Genomic DNA, 16,158 nt, shown 5'->3' with positions numbered 1-16,158 from the left:
CCTCATGGATGTTCATGCTCCACAACATTTTTTATGAGATCATTTTCGGTTTGTTTATTCCTCTACAGCAAAGACATTGATTAGCTATAGATGAAATGGTGACTGGGTTATTTTTTCACGCCTCCTCTTTGTTTTCTAAATTCCCCTTTTTTCATGCTCAGGACGCGGATCAGAACATAGAAAACTTCACTGACCATCATGCATGTGTCCAACTACCAGAAGATTTGTGTCATTTGAAACGACTTAAGGAGGAAAAAAAAAGACTCAGAGGACGACAAGAACTCAGTCAGCAGGCAGAAACGACAATAACCCAGTGCTTAGACATGGCCAGCACCCAGACCAGTTTGAAAACCCCTTTCAAAGACTTGACCTCTTTCAAGGGCAACATGAAACGGCTGTACAGAGAGCGACTGGAGGATGCTCCCATCAAGAAACGAGTGATGGCGGAGATCAACCTGAAACGCCGCAACTTGGATTCCCTCCCCAAAAGTCCAAAGGTGAAGAGGGAGCAGATTGAGGATCTGTGCCACGACTCTGACGTGGACGTGGAGGGCCGGGCTGAACTGCATGTGGTGGGCTCTGCTAAAGCCCTGGACCTGAGCCCTGGGCTCAAACACACACTGGCCCAGTTCACCCTCAGCAGCCAGAGCTCCCTCGGGGGCCCAGCTGCCTTCTCAGCCCGCACCGGCCACGAACATTCCCCAGCCGGCATGCCCCCCCTGCCCTCCCCTCCTGTTCTGGGAGGGGGCCCTCTGCTGGTTCCCTGTGACAGCTCCACTGAACTCACCCACTCACTGTTGGAAGGAGAATCTATCTCCTGCTTTGTCGTCGGGGGAGAGAAGCGGCTTTGCCTGCCTCAAGTGCTCAACTCCGTGCTCCGTGACTTCTCGCTGCAGCAGATCAACACTGTGTGTGACGAGCTCTATGTCTACTGCTCACGTTGCGACGCTGAGCAGCTGCACATCCTAAAGGTGCTGGGCATTCTGCCGTTCAACGCACCTTCCTGTGGCCTCATTACACTGACAGATGCACAACGGTTGTGCAACGCTCTTCTGCGTCCTGGGGCGGCCTTGCCTACCGACCCCAGCGGTAAGCTGTCGACCCAGGGCCTGCTGAAGGAGAGTGAAGCCAGTTTCCAGGTGGAGCACCAGTGTCTGGGGAAGTGCCAGGGTCTCTTTGTGCCCCAGTTCTACACCCAGCCTGAGGCGCCCTGCATCCAGTGTGTTGAGTGCCAGTTGCTCTTTTCACCACAGAAGTTTGTCATGCATTCACACAAGTCACCTGATAAGAGGACCTGCCACTGGGGCTTTGACTCAGCCAAGTGGCCCTGCTACCTGCAGCTTGCCAGGAAGTACCAAGGCACGCCTGAGGAACCAAAGCTCAAGCAGCTCCTGGATGAGGTCAAAGAGAAGTTCCACTACAAGCTCAAGAGGTCGCTAGAAAAAGTAAGTGCACTTTTTAATAATACCCGTGTCTTCGCTTGTTTGCATGCAATAAAATGTCACTTCTTGTTCTGGAAAGGAAGCGTTTGTTCTGTTGGATGTTTTGCATTTAACGTCTCCTATATCAGCTGGTTAGTTGGTCCGTCTTCCCTATAACGACCCACTCCCACATTTTGTGTGTTCAGCAGGTTTTGACTAGACAGCCTCACGGCTGGTGTTTTCTTAAACCAGTGTTAACCTACTTTGTGTGAGAGAGGCCTGGGACAGGTGGTGACATCTGCCTGGCCAGGTCTAGTCAGACAAGTTTAGGCCAGCTGGCCACAACTGAAGGGGAAGTGCATCATTTGTCCCTCAGGTCATGTGGAGGTCACTGGAAATGTCATTGAACAAAAGGCCAATGTAGGAAGCTCAGGAAGATCCTCTTTAACTCCTGTATTAAAACTCCGTGTCAGCAGTTAATTGTTAGACCTTTTATCTGACTGTCAAGTAAAAATCATTTTGGACTTTGCCCAGGGTAACTGGAATCCGTCTTTTTGCACATTCCTACACAATTTGAGTAAATGGAAAGGAAGCCTTGTTGTATGGCTTCAGCAAGGGAATTATTTTATGAATCCTGTCAAGAGTTGCTTAGCAACTTGGATGAAATAGAGTTGCTTCTTGAAGAAAATGTCAAACTGAAGTGTGCGCCACAGTTCCAGGACTGGAACATAGGCATCATTAGTGACCCCCCCTACCTTCAGGCAAACCTGAAAGTGGAATGGCTTCATTGCATTACCAGCAGCTATCACTGAAAGCCAGAATGCTGCAGAGTCTTCCAAATGATTTTGTCAATTCTCTTTATCTTCGCTGTGTAAAAAAAAAAAAAAAAATCATGTCAATGCAGTATCTAAGCCACAACGGCAACAAGCCTATTTGAAAAGTCAGCATTCAGTTGGGAGAAAAGCTCTAGATTGTTTCCCTGCCATTGACTGGTTTATGTCTCATGACCTCCCTCTGACCACAGTGGACTGCCCTTTTTGTATTGTTTTGTGGGTAAAGGTGGGGTTGTGCTTTTGTGTGTTTGGTGTGGTTTGTTCACACTCACATCCACCACTTCAGGGTGATTTTAGTGAAATGTGAAAAATCTTCTGCCTTTAACCAGCAAACGTGTTTTGAACAGGAAGGGGTCTTAACACAGCCCATGCTGGCAAGATTTATTTGAGATAGTTGTACAGCAGGTTAACGTGAGAGACTGCAGTGTGTATTTGCAGTGTGTGTAGTTGTGAGTATGTACATTTCTGAAACACAAGACACACATTTTGTATTGTTTGTGTACCTGAGACAGAGAGATGCCTTGCTTTCTCTCTGTCTGGTTAACTCTGTGTGTGAGTGCGCCGGAAATACCGTCTGCTGTCTCGTCTAGTGTTCCCGACTGCATTCCTGTCTCTCCTCTTCCCAACTGACCTCCTCCTCTTCCTCTGCCTCGGTTTAAGGTATGCATCTTGGAAGACATAGACCTTCTTATTGTAATAGCGCAGAGGAAACGTAAATGCAGTGTCAGGCACACACAAACAGCAATGTACACACGCCTCAGACACAACAGACATGTACAAAAATGTGTGCTCAAGGTGGATGATGTGTCCTACAATCTTTGTGTCTTTCTGTCTGTTGTTGTGTGGGAGACATTGCCAACCTACGTGTGTGTAATGAGCTGCTGACTGGAGGCTAGTATGACACATCTTCGTCTCTCTCTGTCTCACACTTTGCCAGGCTCTCTGGAGCGTCTGTCTCACCACAGTTTCAGGTGCTGTCGTCTCCCTGTGGGGTGATTTCTCAGTCTGTTTTTTTTTTTTCCTTTTTGTCTCTCTGTTGTTGTTTCTTTTCTTTTTTTGTAACTTGCAGCTATTATTTGGTGGCAGTGAGTAGGTTTTACCTTGTTCTGTTGTTTGTGAGAGTTTGGCTTGATCAGACATGAATTAATTGTGGAGGTAAAAGCAGACAAGTTTGTGTCTACAGACAGTCACAAATCGCCAAATTCCTGGAAAGACAGTTGCCTGTGAGTCTACAGGAAGCAGGTGATTTTGGCATGAAAAGAGGATGTCACCCCCCCCTCAACTAAACGGATGTAAGGGTGTGCGAAAGGTCAGTGGCCGGAGAACAAGGTGACCTGGCAGTGTCCTGCTTCAGTCAGTCAGGACACAGGGGTTACCTTCCATGTCCAGCCACTCTCTGTTTGTGTGTGTGTGTGTGTGTGTGTGTGTGTGTGTGTGTGTGTGTGTGTAATGAAAATGTGTGTTTGACTGAACAGGAAGTGAGGCAGACGGACATGTCTCTCACCCAGAACATCCTCCAGACTCTCCGTGTCCAGCCGCCTCCACTGCACTGGCTGTGTGACTCATACTTTCCACATCCCAGTGGATGTTAGTGGAAGGCCAGTCAGGCCGCTTACAGTCACACATGCTTCTTAGAAAGATGGCTTGCCTCGGTGTGTTGGTCTAACCCCGACTGCAGACCCTTTTCCCAGCGGCCCTTATTTACACACAGTGTCAATGTGCACATTTACAAGCGGTTCATGGTTTTACCGGAGAGCTCTGGGACCTCTAAAAGAGAAGAGACACAAACAAGGGAGCCTTCTGGAAGTTTTTTTTCACCCCACCATCTCCAATGGCTACTAGTCCCATATCCTGTTCAGAGTGTTTGGTTTGAGAAGGTGCAGTTAAAAACTCCAAGACTTGCTCTCTATAAATGGTGCTTTGTACCCAAAGGCACCGCTGGCCTGTCTCCTGATCCCTGCTGTGTAAATAGTTTGGTAGACAGACGCCACCAACAGACAGCAACAAGCTAAAGCCTTATCTCAAGCGTATCTTACAGACAATGAGTTCATTTTGCCTTCAGGGGCTGTGACGGACACTTGTACTTTCCACTGAAACAAGGCAAGATCATGTGTCGTCATTTTTATTGGGTGAGACAGGAAGTAACACAAACTTCCATCAAAGAACTTTTTTTTTGAGCTGCGTGTTTACATGGCATGTCATCAGACAGGCTCTAGCAAAGCAGTGTATTACAAAACATCCGAGTTTCAAAATCCCCACCTGAACTTGCATTAGGTCAAGGTGTATTTTAACATGAAGATACACAAAGGGAATTTTTACCATCTAAAAAACAACACTGTAATACAACTGTATGACTTTGTGTGGTGTCATTGGTTTGGTTTACTGGAGTCTGGACTCTAAGGTAGAAGAAGTATGCTGTTTCAAAATAAGAAAAAACATGATGACCTGATAGTGGTATTTCCCCACCCTACTGAGCATAACCACATGGCAGAGCATAGTGAACATAGCTGTGTGTTCCTTATTTGCCTCAGCCTTGTTTGTTGCGTTATGCTGGCCCAGAGTCAGAAGTGTCAGACTGAGAGAACAGCCTTCCTCTGTCTGTCTCCCTGGCTGGGCTGACACAGTGGCTGCGGCACAGACGGCAGACAGCTGCATCTCTCTGGCTTCCTCTATTTGCTATTTGGAAACCAGTGACTTCATTACCGCAGACCAGTGCAGCTGCACTCTCTGGCTGTCTCCGAGGCTGTCTGCTCTGTCTGTCTGTCATTCTCTTGGGCTGTATCTAATTGGATTTTGGCAGGCATGCTAATCGCTCACAGTGCTGCCTTTGCTATCTCTTCCTCCTTCCTCTACCTCTCCCTCTGTCTTGACGTCCATCTTCAATCTGCCTTCTTCTCTTGGGTTCATGTCCTCACCAGACTCGTGGCCTTCAGTCTGCTCTTCACTTTACCATCCTTCACTCAACATCATTCCTGTCTTCACAGACAGTTCTGCTGTTGCACACATGTGGCTGTAAACAGTCAATACCCCCTGGGCCCCAATCAGTGGACAGTAACAAAATAAGCAGCCAAATGACCCGATAAGTCGATCGTTACATAAGCAATAAGACCACTTGTGTGTATCTGCAAGGCGGATGAGAGGAAAGCCAGTGGCTATTGATCAGGTCTCCAACCTTGATGGATGTGGCGAGTTGTCGGGTGACACGGACACTGAATAAAGGAGGAGACAGACCAAAAGGGAGGCAATGGGAAACAGAAGAAGAGTGAAATAAGGAGACTTGGTTATGGGGACCGCAGCTGGTGTTACATAAGTTCCTGTCTGTGTTCAGACATGTGCACCAGTCCCAAGTTAACCTCACCTCTGCCTCTGCTGTCGCCTGCTTTCATTTTTGTAACTCAGACAGGCTGCCAGACAGAAGTAGCATCAGACAGACACAAAAAAGGGTATCTGCGGTCAGAAAACATACTACCACAGCGGGAGGCCTTCGAGCAAATGTGGTAAGGGCGGAGAAGTAAAGTAAAGAGTATGAAATGAAGAAAATGTAAGGGGAAAGCCAGGACAGGTGGGTCTGGCTGTTGTCTCAGTCACACACTTCTCTACGCTTAGGTCGTCTTCCATTAAACAGGCTGTGTTCACAGCCCCTAGGTTGTTAAAGGGGGCTCGGGCCCCAGCTCTTCTTTCCCCAAGTTGAAAATTAACCTCTCCAAGACCTGAGCTGAACCACAAATCTAGCTTGGAACAGCCCTCTTGGTTGGCCAATCACATGCCGTCTAGCTCGCATTTCCCTAGCTAACACTCTCCTTTGCCCACCACCCCACCCCATGACACCCATACACATATTTTAATGTCTTTTTCTACGTCTATGCATTTTCCAAACAACATTTATCCGCTTAACACACAGCAGCTTCTTTGAACGTTGGCCTGTAGTAAGTACGGTCCATCACGCCTGTATGTAGTTTGGAGTGGGACTGTCTGTGTTCCCTGTGCACAACAGGCTGTGCCTTGGACAGTGTTAGCTGCCTGTTGTAAAAGGGCTAAATGGGGCCCCACAAGGTAGGAGGGGCTGAGCCGAGGGGCCTCTGGTATGTCACCATCAGGTCAGTGCCAGTATCACAGCTCTGTAACAGCACTGCAGCTTACTGGAGGAACGCCAAAGTCATTACTTCCCAGTCTGTTTCTTAAATAGATAAGAATCTTCTCAAGTTTTTAATTTCAGAACCAACATTTGATAATGGTCACAGGCAGCAGTCACAGTTCAAATCACCCCTTGGATTTTTCGCATGCCAGCTCACCGCTTATCCTGTGCACTACAACCGCACATTTAAAAATGTACCACTGGCTGGCTGGTGGCAATTTCCCACCCCAACGGCGGCCTTTTATTTTTGACTGTTTCCTTGGCTTGGACTCTTTTCTCACCTCACCACTAGAAGAAGATAATGCGCTGCTATGGGACTGATCTGAACTAGCCACAGCAGCAGGCAGCGGAGATAGGTCAGTCCAGATACAGTGGAGCCTCTGCCACGTCTGCCAGCAGTCTCATAGACTAAACAAACTGGCTAAACCCCTCCCAGCCAAATGTCCTGCAGGCTTTAAAAGAGTCCTGGACTGACAGCCTGTTTGCATGTTCACTGCGCTCTGACTCTCCCCCCCGAGGGCGTCAGACCAGTTTGTTGCTTCTAAGGAAAATGAGAGCAAGAACAAGTGAAAGAGAAGGGAATATAATGGGCTACGAGTTCAAACAAGACTGTAAGAAGAGAAAGCGGCTTGGATCGTAACAACTCTGACTGCTTGCCTGGGTTGTTTTCCATCAGACCGGAATAATGAGGAGTCTTGGTATTAATTAATCGATGTGTTGATGAGAAGATTAACTGTCCACTGTCTGGTCTCCCTGGGAGACAGTCAGACGAGAGGGGTGTGTGTGTGTTGGGGGAAGGGAGTCGGACGCAAGGGAGGTATACTGTAAAAGGGATGTGGGAGACTGCCAGCCAGCCTGTGCGTGTTTTGTGCAACCAGAGAGAACGCGTTTGCATTTGAAAGACTCTTCTGTGCCCCCTTCCCGGTGGGAACGGTGATTAATGAAGATATAAATGGAGAGACCCAGAGACGGCACTTTCCATAGGAGCAGCATATACACAGCAGAGACACATACACACCACACAGGCACTTGGACTCCCTCTCTCATATTTTGTCCCACAGCCACAGTCTCCCAGACAGGGAGATAAACACAGGATATCAAAGGCGTGTCATGAGTCCCGCTGGGCTGCCAAACGGCACATCCACAACACATTAAGCCCAGCCACTACAGTGATCAATTATGCATGTTGCAAACACAGAGAAATCAGGGAAAATTGTCAGCCTGTACGATTAAAGGAATCCCCATCTCTCCACTTTGCCAGTAATTTATTTGCGCGTTTGGTAATAGCTTGTCATTTCCATATGGAGGCGAGTCTGCTTACATTGTCTGTTTAAGGTGCTTTAAGGTGGTTATCAAATGGCACCCACGTGCTTAGCTACACACAACAATGGCAGCCAAGTTAAGTGCTGCTGTGGCCCATGCTAGTTTTGACCTTCAGCCTTTCCACCAGATTAAAGCAATGGGCAATGTAGCATATGCCGTTTTTACGTTTTCATAGCTCTGCTAATGGGTGTGCAGGCACTGAATACATACACTCAGTTGCCAGTTTATTTGAAGAATCTGAAATGAAAATAATATTTTCATGTGAGGAATCAGGCATCTAAGACACGACTTCACTGGAGGCACACATATCAATCAATATGATCATTATGAGGATGTAGTTGATACTAATAATACTATAATAATAATGATAATAATTGTGTGGTGCTTTGAGGCTGAAATTTCCAAACTACGTTCTGTAGCTTAAATAAGCACAATATCTGAAAGAAGACAAACTTGTCTTGTGTTTTGGTGTATAAATCTTCTTTGAGGAGAGAAAGCTGTGGAAGGTACAAGGGATAAAGTACAATATTTTCAAAGAAAAAGCAGAGGAGCAGAAAGGGATCAGTGGGTAACATCACAGGTCAGCTGTGATATCTGAAGAAAACCGACAACCACCAGACATTCTTCAGAATACCTGTCACTGTTTGTTTCCCTTCCACCGCTTGCAGCCTCTGTACCCTGTAAATCCTTATCTCACCAGGGGCCTGACTGATGGTGCTCAGGGCAAGGCTATAAAGTTAGCAACTGGGAAACAGACTGCATTAGTGAAGGTGAAACAAGTGACATTTTGTGATTTGCTCAGGCCTCCATCTCTTTCTGCCTCCGCCTTGCCAAATGCTGATGTGTTTATCTCCGTGATATTCCCACCTGCGGTGATGCCGCTCATGGGAATCATCTGTCTCCCTGATATTGCTTAGGGCAGACACACACATGCAAACATACAGTCTTTTTTGCCTCATATACCTCAGAGGTCCATACCAACTCATCAAGATCTGTAAATAGAAGACTGTTTTCCTGTGGGTCCTCACAGTCCCACTGCACCTATTTAGTAGACAATCCTTGAGGTCGTTGACCTCCAGATGCAATTAATTACCTAATAGCTTTCATGAAACCTATATGGTGTATTGTTATTTGAGCACACTTCAACTACGGAAGACTAATTAAGGGTTGCATGTTTTGAGACTCCTTAACTGCACTTCTGCATCCTTGCATGCAAGCTTATAGCCAAGTCCTCCTTAACTGTCCCCAAGCCGTGGCGTGTGCTCGTTTGTGTGCGACTCATGTTGAACATGTGGCACCGATTGTCGTTCTTCGCGTGTCCAGCTCTTTTTCTGGCCTTGCCGCGGCTCGTATTAAAACAGCCTTGCTGCTGGGGCGACTTGGCCCGCATGGAGCCTTATTGCCCTTGACTTTATCCTTTGAAGAGTGGAGCGTTGGCTTGTGGTTTACAGTCTGGCTGCATTTTAACCGGTTCCTATGACAAGTGCAGTTTGTCATGCCAGACATTTTCTTTGTCATCACTCTGAAAATTCACTGGCTGAGACACATCCTGATCCCAGATGAGGCCATATGTACAGTAGTTCTTCGGAAGACTGACTCATGTTGAGGAGAGAAGTCTAGCCTCCAGCCAAACGATGGTAAGTTTTGGCGAGGTTGCCTTTCCTGTCAGCTGCTCTGGCAGACAACCAAGCAGCCTTCTTTTCTGTTCTACGCCTCAAACAGCAATGAAAGTTGCTGTTTAAATCTTAAATCCAAAAGTCAAACTTTCTGCCCTTGTTTCATCAGAGGTGAATGACAGAAAGCCAGACTGTTCATGTTCATGTGATGACATCTCTTAAGAGAGAGATGACACACACACACACACACACACACACACACACACACAGTAGCACGGGGCACTGTGCAGATGACACAGTCCGCAGTCCATGATTAAAGGAAGTCAAAGGGTCAAACACAGCCAGAAACACAGCCAGACACACGAAACACAAACACCATCAGCCACTTCCTCCCGTCACCACGCCAACCCTATCCTGCAGCGTGAGTCACGGTGCTCCATCAGTGCTGCAGTCTGCTCTCCACTCATCAGCGTCACTGTGGAGCCAGGACAAAGATTTATCACCATCCTGGTCTCGCACAGTCTGTTTGATCTACACCCAGGTGTGTTCACTTAGAGCTCTGACTCAACCGTAATGACATTTACCAAACCCCGCCACGCGTTTCTTGGACTGTTGTCAAGCCTCCGACTGACTGTTTTAATGAAGGAAGTCTGTTGAGCAAGTGTGTGGACTGTGAGTTCACCTGTCTTAGGTTTTGGTGCATTAATATCAGTGCAGGCAGGATAAAAATGAATCCATCCTGCCTGTACGGACCAAATGCTGGCAGATGTCTGCGTGTAGGTTTTGAAGTTCTTTGAATAATTTAGATTTTGCCAGATTAAAAGTAAATGTGTCAAGTACATTTTGCAGTCCATGAGCCATTGTGAAAGCACAGAGAATGAAGAAAAATAGTTGTACTTTTATTTGATACTGTGTTTGTGCATCCTGATTTAATTGCCTGCCTTTCTATATGCAGTAAAGACAAACTACCTTACACTGAGTGACAGATCCCTGAGTGACACCTTTTGTTTATATTGTGTGGAGAGCCCAGATCAGTCACACCTCAACCATTGCAGGAACCCAACTTGCTCCAGAATCTCAGCTGCTCTCCCTTTTGGTCTTTTGTCATTACAATAGCAATCTTAACACTGAAGTGTAACCTGCTTTATCCAGGAAGCCCAGAATTCAGTTCACCTTTTGCTTTGTAAAACAGTCTTGTAGTGAGCCTGTATAAATCTACCCGGCCGCCCCCCTCCCACCTGGGGGTGGCACAGAATACACATCTTGGGTGCTGGTAGTTTCAATGTCTGTTTTGAAAAGCAGAGCTTGTGACAGAGAGAATAGGGAGAGTCATGGTAGCTGATGGATTTGCATTATGGGAGCTGTGTGTGCGTATGTGTGTTTTTGTGTGGGAGAGACAGGCGAGCCCGAGGGGCCTGCACAGCAAAGCCAAGCTGCCCATGCAGAGACGAGCAGCAGAGGCTTCAAACAAGCTCCTGCATGTAATATGGATGAGATCGGAGCTCCCTGCAGAACAGTCAGAGGACCCAGGGCCTGTTTGGATTTAACTGTCTCCCTCTCCATGTGTCTGTGATAGGTTTTACCCTGCAGGCCATTTCGGCCAGGTGGAGCTTTCTCTTTGTAGGGCTGTGACTGTATCATGGGTCAGCCCCCTCACCCCTCTCTCTCTTTCTCTTACTCCACCCTTCCCTTTTCCTTCCTCCATCGTCGTCTTCATCCTCGTTGCAGACATTGACATCTACTGCAGTATCCCACATTACAGCAGAGCAGCCTCCTGTGCTGAGGAAGAAGTAAACAAACCACCGATCAATATATGACCGCATACTAGAGCCAGTAAAGAAGTGTTTTAGTCAGGGGCAACTCCAACTCTTGCATTAAAACACTCAAACCTCTCATCTAAACACTCACGGATTTAACTGTGCAGCCCGTTGTTCTTTAGGCTTGTTTTCAGAGATGGAGCACTGAAATTAAGAGTTTTTATTTTCACCATTCACTGAAGAGACATTAGCTAATCTTAGTGCCTGATTGCCGTAAGGCTAGTCTTACGATGGCAACAGGGCCAAATTATACCGAGGTTATTGTTACTGGGTAATATAAAGCACATGTAGCTACTGAATGGCTGTATTTTGAGGCATTACTGTGGATGCTGTGTAATTTATTGCAAAGCCAGGGGGTTGGGCAGTGTCTCCATTTTGTGTTTCTCTCAGTAGTGATAGCAGTGCATTGCTGGCTTGCTGACAGCCTCTCTCGGCTTTCAGTCTGCTTAGCAACGCTCGTCCTCGCTGCAGCTCTCTCACTCCCCTCTGTCTCCAAGCACTCTGGGTTGTTTCATCCATCCGAATAGCGAGCCGAGTTCCCTTATATAGAGAACCAGGCAGCTGACTTGTGTTTTGGTTGTGTGTGTGCGCCCCTGTGTGTGTGTTTCTCTCCCTAATTGCGGATTTGAACCAGTAACCCACCTCCAAACAGCGTCTCAAGGCAGCATGCTTCTCTGGAGACTTTCTGTTTCGTTTTTAGAGATGGTGAAGCACACACACACACACACATACACACACATTGCCCCAGATGAAACTCAAATGATGAGTACAGTCATCCGCAGACAAGACAAGAGCCCACTGGCCTCATTCTCAGTCAATGTGCCCTCCTGGGAGACTGAAGTGTGTCTGCTTGTGTCTGTGTGCGTATGTGTACACGACAGTTTGCTTGCGGTAAACTACGTCACCCTCCTCATCCTCCTACACTGCTGTTTGATGGAGCAGTTGTTTGATGGGATGTCTGTTTGCTTGCATGTGCATATGTGCGTGTATGTGTGTGTGTGTGTGTGCATGTGTGTGTGTGAGATGGCCTGGTTGACTCACATAGGTGAGCCCCGACAGCTTTGGTAATTAACGCTCTGGGGGGCACTGGGGAAGGAAAGTGGAGCACACACACGCTGAGCTGCTGTGCTGCTGTGCTGCAGACAGTAAGCTGCACATGTATATGCAGCTAGTATGCTCTCTTGCGCATGGATGATTTTTAAATGCCCTTCACTGACTCAAACTCACTCCCGTTTCTTTGTGCATACATTTCCTCGTGTACATGCACAGCAGATGAACATCCCCAGTTTGATACTGGCCTCTTAATGCTTCTTGTCAAACCTAATGACAGAAACTGAGGGAAGAGCGAATCTGCGGTAGATATATGGATTTCAAGAGTCCTCATGCCCTCATAACATTGCTTTGAAAGCGAAATGACCTGGTTAGAAAGAGAATACACTTGTCGCTTTTTTCTTTACTGTGGCTGGGCAAACAGGAAATTTCTGATATAAATCTCTCGACCTGCATGTGGTGCCTGTCTTTTACAAGGCTAAACAGTATTTGCTTTCTCATAAAGGTGCACAATAAAGGCTAAAACTATCGGATGTAGCAACGTAACTCTGTTCATGACTGTTAATCATAGTCGTTGAGGTTGATGATTTGAAGGGTGACATCATTTTATTGTACTTCTTGCCTTGATGCAATGTCTGGTCTACTTACTGTTGCAGCAAGCGTTTGAGTAATGTCTCATTAAGTCCCAATTATGTCTGGCACTGTTGATCAATTCTTTATGTAGTATATGACAAATGTTCTTCTGAAGTCATCAGAATACAAGTCAGTGTCTTAAAATTGCTTCTTTTGTCACTCAAACAGTCAAAACACCAAATTATTTTTAATTTATACTTAAATATGGAAAGAAGCATTATTTTCAACATTTGAGAATCTGAAGCCACATTTTGCTTAGATTACTTGATAAATGACTTAAATGATGAATAATCAGAGTTGTCATGGATTAATACTCTGCCAACCAGCTAATCAATCAGCACTAATCGTCTCCATGATAATTATGGCAAGTAGATGCATAATATTAGTCAATCGTGAAGCCATAGTAGCATTTTAAAATGGGGATAGACAGCGAAAACTAGTTGGATAGGACAACAAATGTGGAATGATTTTAGAGCTAAAACAATTAGTTTGAAGCATCGATTGACAGGAAACTGGTCTGTAAACATTTAATTCATTTTATGAAGTAAAAATACCAAATTGCTTTTCACTACGTAAATAGATACTGTGTTGTAGAGACTGTGTGTGTGACATGGGGGTTACCTCGGCCTGCCTAGTGTATTCCAGTCAGACAATTTGTCCATTCATGAGGCAACGTTATTACAACCCTCCTCGTGTACTGCTGTGAATATAGACTGGAAGCTGCCGCCTGGGAGTCGACTGTGAAACATGAGAAACGGAGGAGGGAGCGAGAAGGGGAGGGCGGGAGGGAGATGAATAGAAAAATTGATCGAGAGAGCTTAAAGAGACGTCTTTTTATGTGAAGGATCATAGAGAAATACTGTAGATGGTTTCCAAATTTAACTTCTGGCAGTCGTAAAGCTACGGTAGGTGGACAAGTTGCACTTATTGGGGGAGATTCCTCACTATCAGTTTTATAAGTCGCTTCGTTTTCTCCCATAGACGCCAGTTAACTGTTTCCCCCGTTGGGTCCCATTGGCTGTGGCTATCAAGGCTGTGGTGTGTGGACTGTAAAATGGCTGACTGTGGCTGTAGCTATGAAGGAAGGAACTCAACCCTGTGGCAGGGAGAGTAAAGTGTGTGTGTGTGTGTGTGTGTGTGTGTGTGTGTGTGTGTGTGTGTTGGATGTGCGCGTGATGACTGTCTAGACAGAGTGCCCGTGTGGTGCAAAAATGTGCCCGAGGCCTGAAGCCAAAGCAATTCGGGAATGAACCTGTCCTTATCTGCCCGTGTGTGTGTGTGTGTGTGTGTGTGTGTGTGTGTGTGTGTGTGTGTGTGTGTGTGTGTGTGTGTGTGTGTGTGTTTGTGACTCTGGAATGACTAGTCTGGCTGATGCTTATCAGTGTGCTTGTCTGGCTCTGTTCTTTCTCTTTGTGTTTAGAAATAGGGAGGAACAGGTGTGTGAACTGTGTGTGTGTGTGTGTGTGTGAGAGAGAGAGAGAGAGTGGGGGTGGGGGGGTGAGGCACAAACAGACAGTCTGTCTGTCTGTCTCTTCATCTGTCTTGGCTGTCTGCCGGCCCTTTTTTTTTTTTAAATTTCCTGTTTACCTCAGTCACCTGTTTGTCTAACCGTCCACCTGTCAGACCTGTCCTCATCTGTTCCCTGCTCTGTTTTATTACCGCTTATCTCTTCAACCAAGGCTTAAGTAAAAGGAAAATAAGTCGAGTAATCCTCTCAGCACATACAGTAAGAAATGCATCATTTTCTGCCTTTAAGCACTAAGTGAAGGGTCAAATACTTTGAGCAGGATCCAACAAAAGATTATTGTTGGCTCTTGGCTGGAAGTGATCGATGGATATGCTGTCTGTTAGAATATACTTGACTTTTCTACCATTATTCCATTATACACAAGTATAACTGAAGACTTAAGCATTCACGGCAGATAACTTATCAAGAACTAAACATGTAGACTCTGAAACAAAACCCAGTCATCTCATTTCACAGTGCTGATTTAATTAAGAGTGTGTCTACCCAAAGAAAGTGTATTCCTTTAAATGCCCCACTTTTCTGCCCGGTTCCCTTGTGGGCTGTTATTGATTTGGCTGCTGAAACAAAGTGCGGCTCCCAGTCCATGGATAAATGGCTTATTGGATTAAAACCTCCATATAAAGGCCTCAAGTGTCTGTGAGTGCAGGGGCAAGTGGGACCACCAGAGCACTGGACCCCAGTCAAATAGAAGAAAAATACATCCTAAAGACATATATCTGATTTTCATCATCTAGATCATTGTTGGGGAAAGGTGACATTCGAATTAGATGAGTTTAAAGATAAATAAAGAAGTTTGGGCAACACATTCAGCCAAGCAAGAGGCTTTTAATATCTTGTTTCATGGTTCAGGAAGTATACCTATATATCTGTAGCTGGATCTTTGACACAGTTGAGGACTGCAGTAGAACAGGATGTGGTTTAGAAACAGACAGGGTGTGACTGAGTGTGAGTGTCTGTGTATGTGTGTTCCTCCTTTTCTCCCTCACCGTCTGAGGCAGAATGAAAAAGGCACCCAAATAAAGGCTGTTTACTTCCTCCTGAGAGAGGAAAAAGGAGAATGAGCTGCACTACTCTGTCCTTCGCCGCCGCCGCCGCCCCCCCCCCCCCCCCGTCCCTGAATGCCAGGCTCATGAATGGGTCAGATGGGGAGGAGGAGGAGGAAGAAGAGGGAGGATGGGTGGCACAGCCATGTTTTGTGTGAACCTGTCCGTTTCTGTCCCACGAGCGAGATTGCGGCGCTCGCCTGGGGTTTGTTTCGGTTTCTATACACGACCACTGATGCCTGGGTTTCAACAGATGTGAAGACAATTGGGCCCCAACAGTGTTTATGTTTTAGGGAACAGAAGGGATTTTAAATAGATTTTAATAAAACACACACGCACACACACACACACACACACACACACACACACACACACACACACACGCACGCTCACACACACACGCAAGGCCTGCTGACTGGGATGAAAGGTCAGACCAAGGCTTCAACACTCTTTATTGTGCCCTAGATAAGATTTTCCAGTAGGCTTGTTGAGATTGGTTTGTGTGAGTATGTTTAGGAGTGTGTGTGTGTGTGTGTGTGTGTGTGTGTGTGTGTGTGTGTGTGTGTGTGTGGTGTTACACTGTGGGCACGGTTTTACACCGTTACCATTTCAGTAGCATATTCAGGCTGCCAGTTAAGAAAACAGCACACTGATCCTGGCCATTAACTTGAATGAAGGGCTGCAACTGATTATTTTCATAAGTTAATGTTTTTGTCTAGAAAATGTCATTAAATAACGAAAAGCGCTTTTCATAATAAA

General features: G+C 46.2%; 1 protein-coding gene across 1 annotated transcript in view; it reads left to right on the top strand.

The window, feature by feature from the left end:
* The window catches only part of skila (SKI-like proto-oncogene a), a 35,271-nt gene that overhangs the window by 2,309 nt on the left and 16,804 nt on the right, over nucleotides 1–16,158 (top strand). Inside the window, exon 2 of the mRNA XM_076744449.1 lies at nucleotides 162–1,445. Within this exon, the coding sequence (XP_076600564.1) occupies nucleotides 324–1,445 (1,122 nt within the window). The 5' untranslated portion in view covers nucleotides 162–323. The remainder of the gene's footprint in view (nucleotides 1–161; nucleotides 1,446–16,158) is intronic.

Source organism: Chaetodon auriga, chromosome 12 (genome assembly GCF_051107435.1).
Source record: "Chaetodon auriga isolate fChaAug3 chromosome 12, fChaAug3.hap1, whole genome shotgun sequence".
Classification (NCBI taxonomy): Eukaryota; Metazoa; Chordata; class Actinopteri; order Chaetodontiformes; family Chaetodontidae; genus Chaetodon; species Chaetodon auriga.
This window is presented reverse-complemented; position numbering and strand designations above follow the sequence as displayed.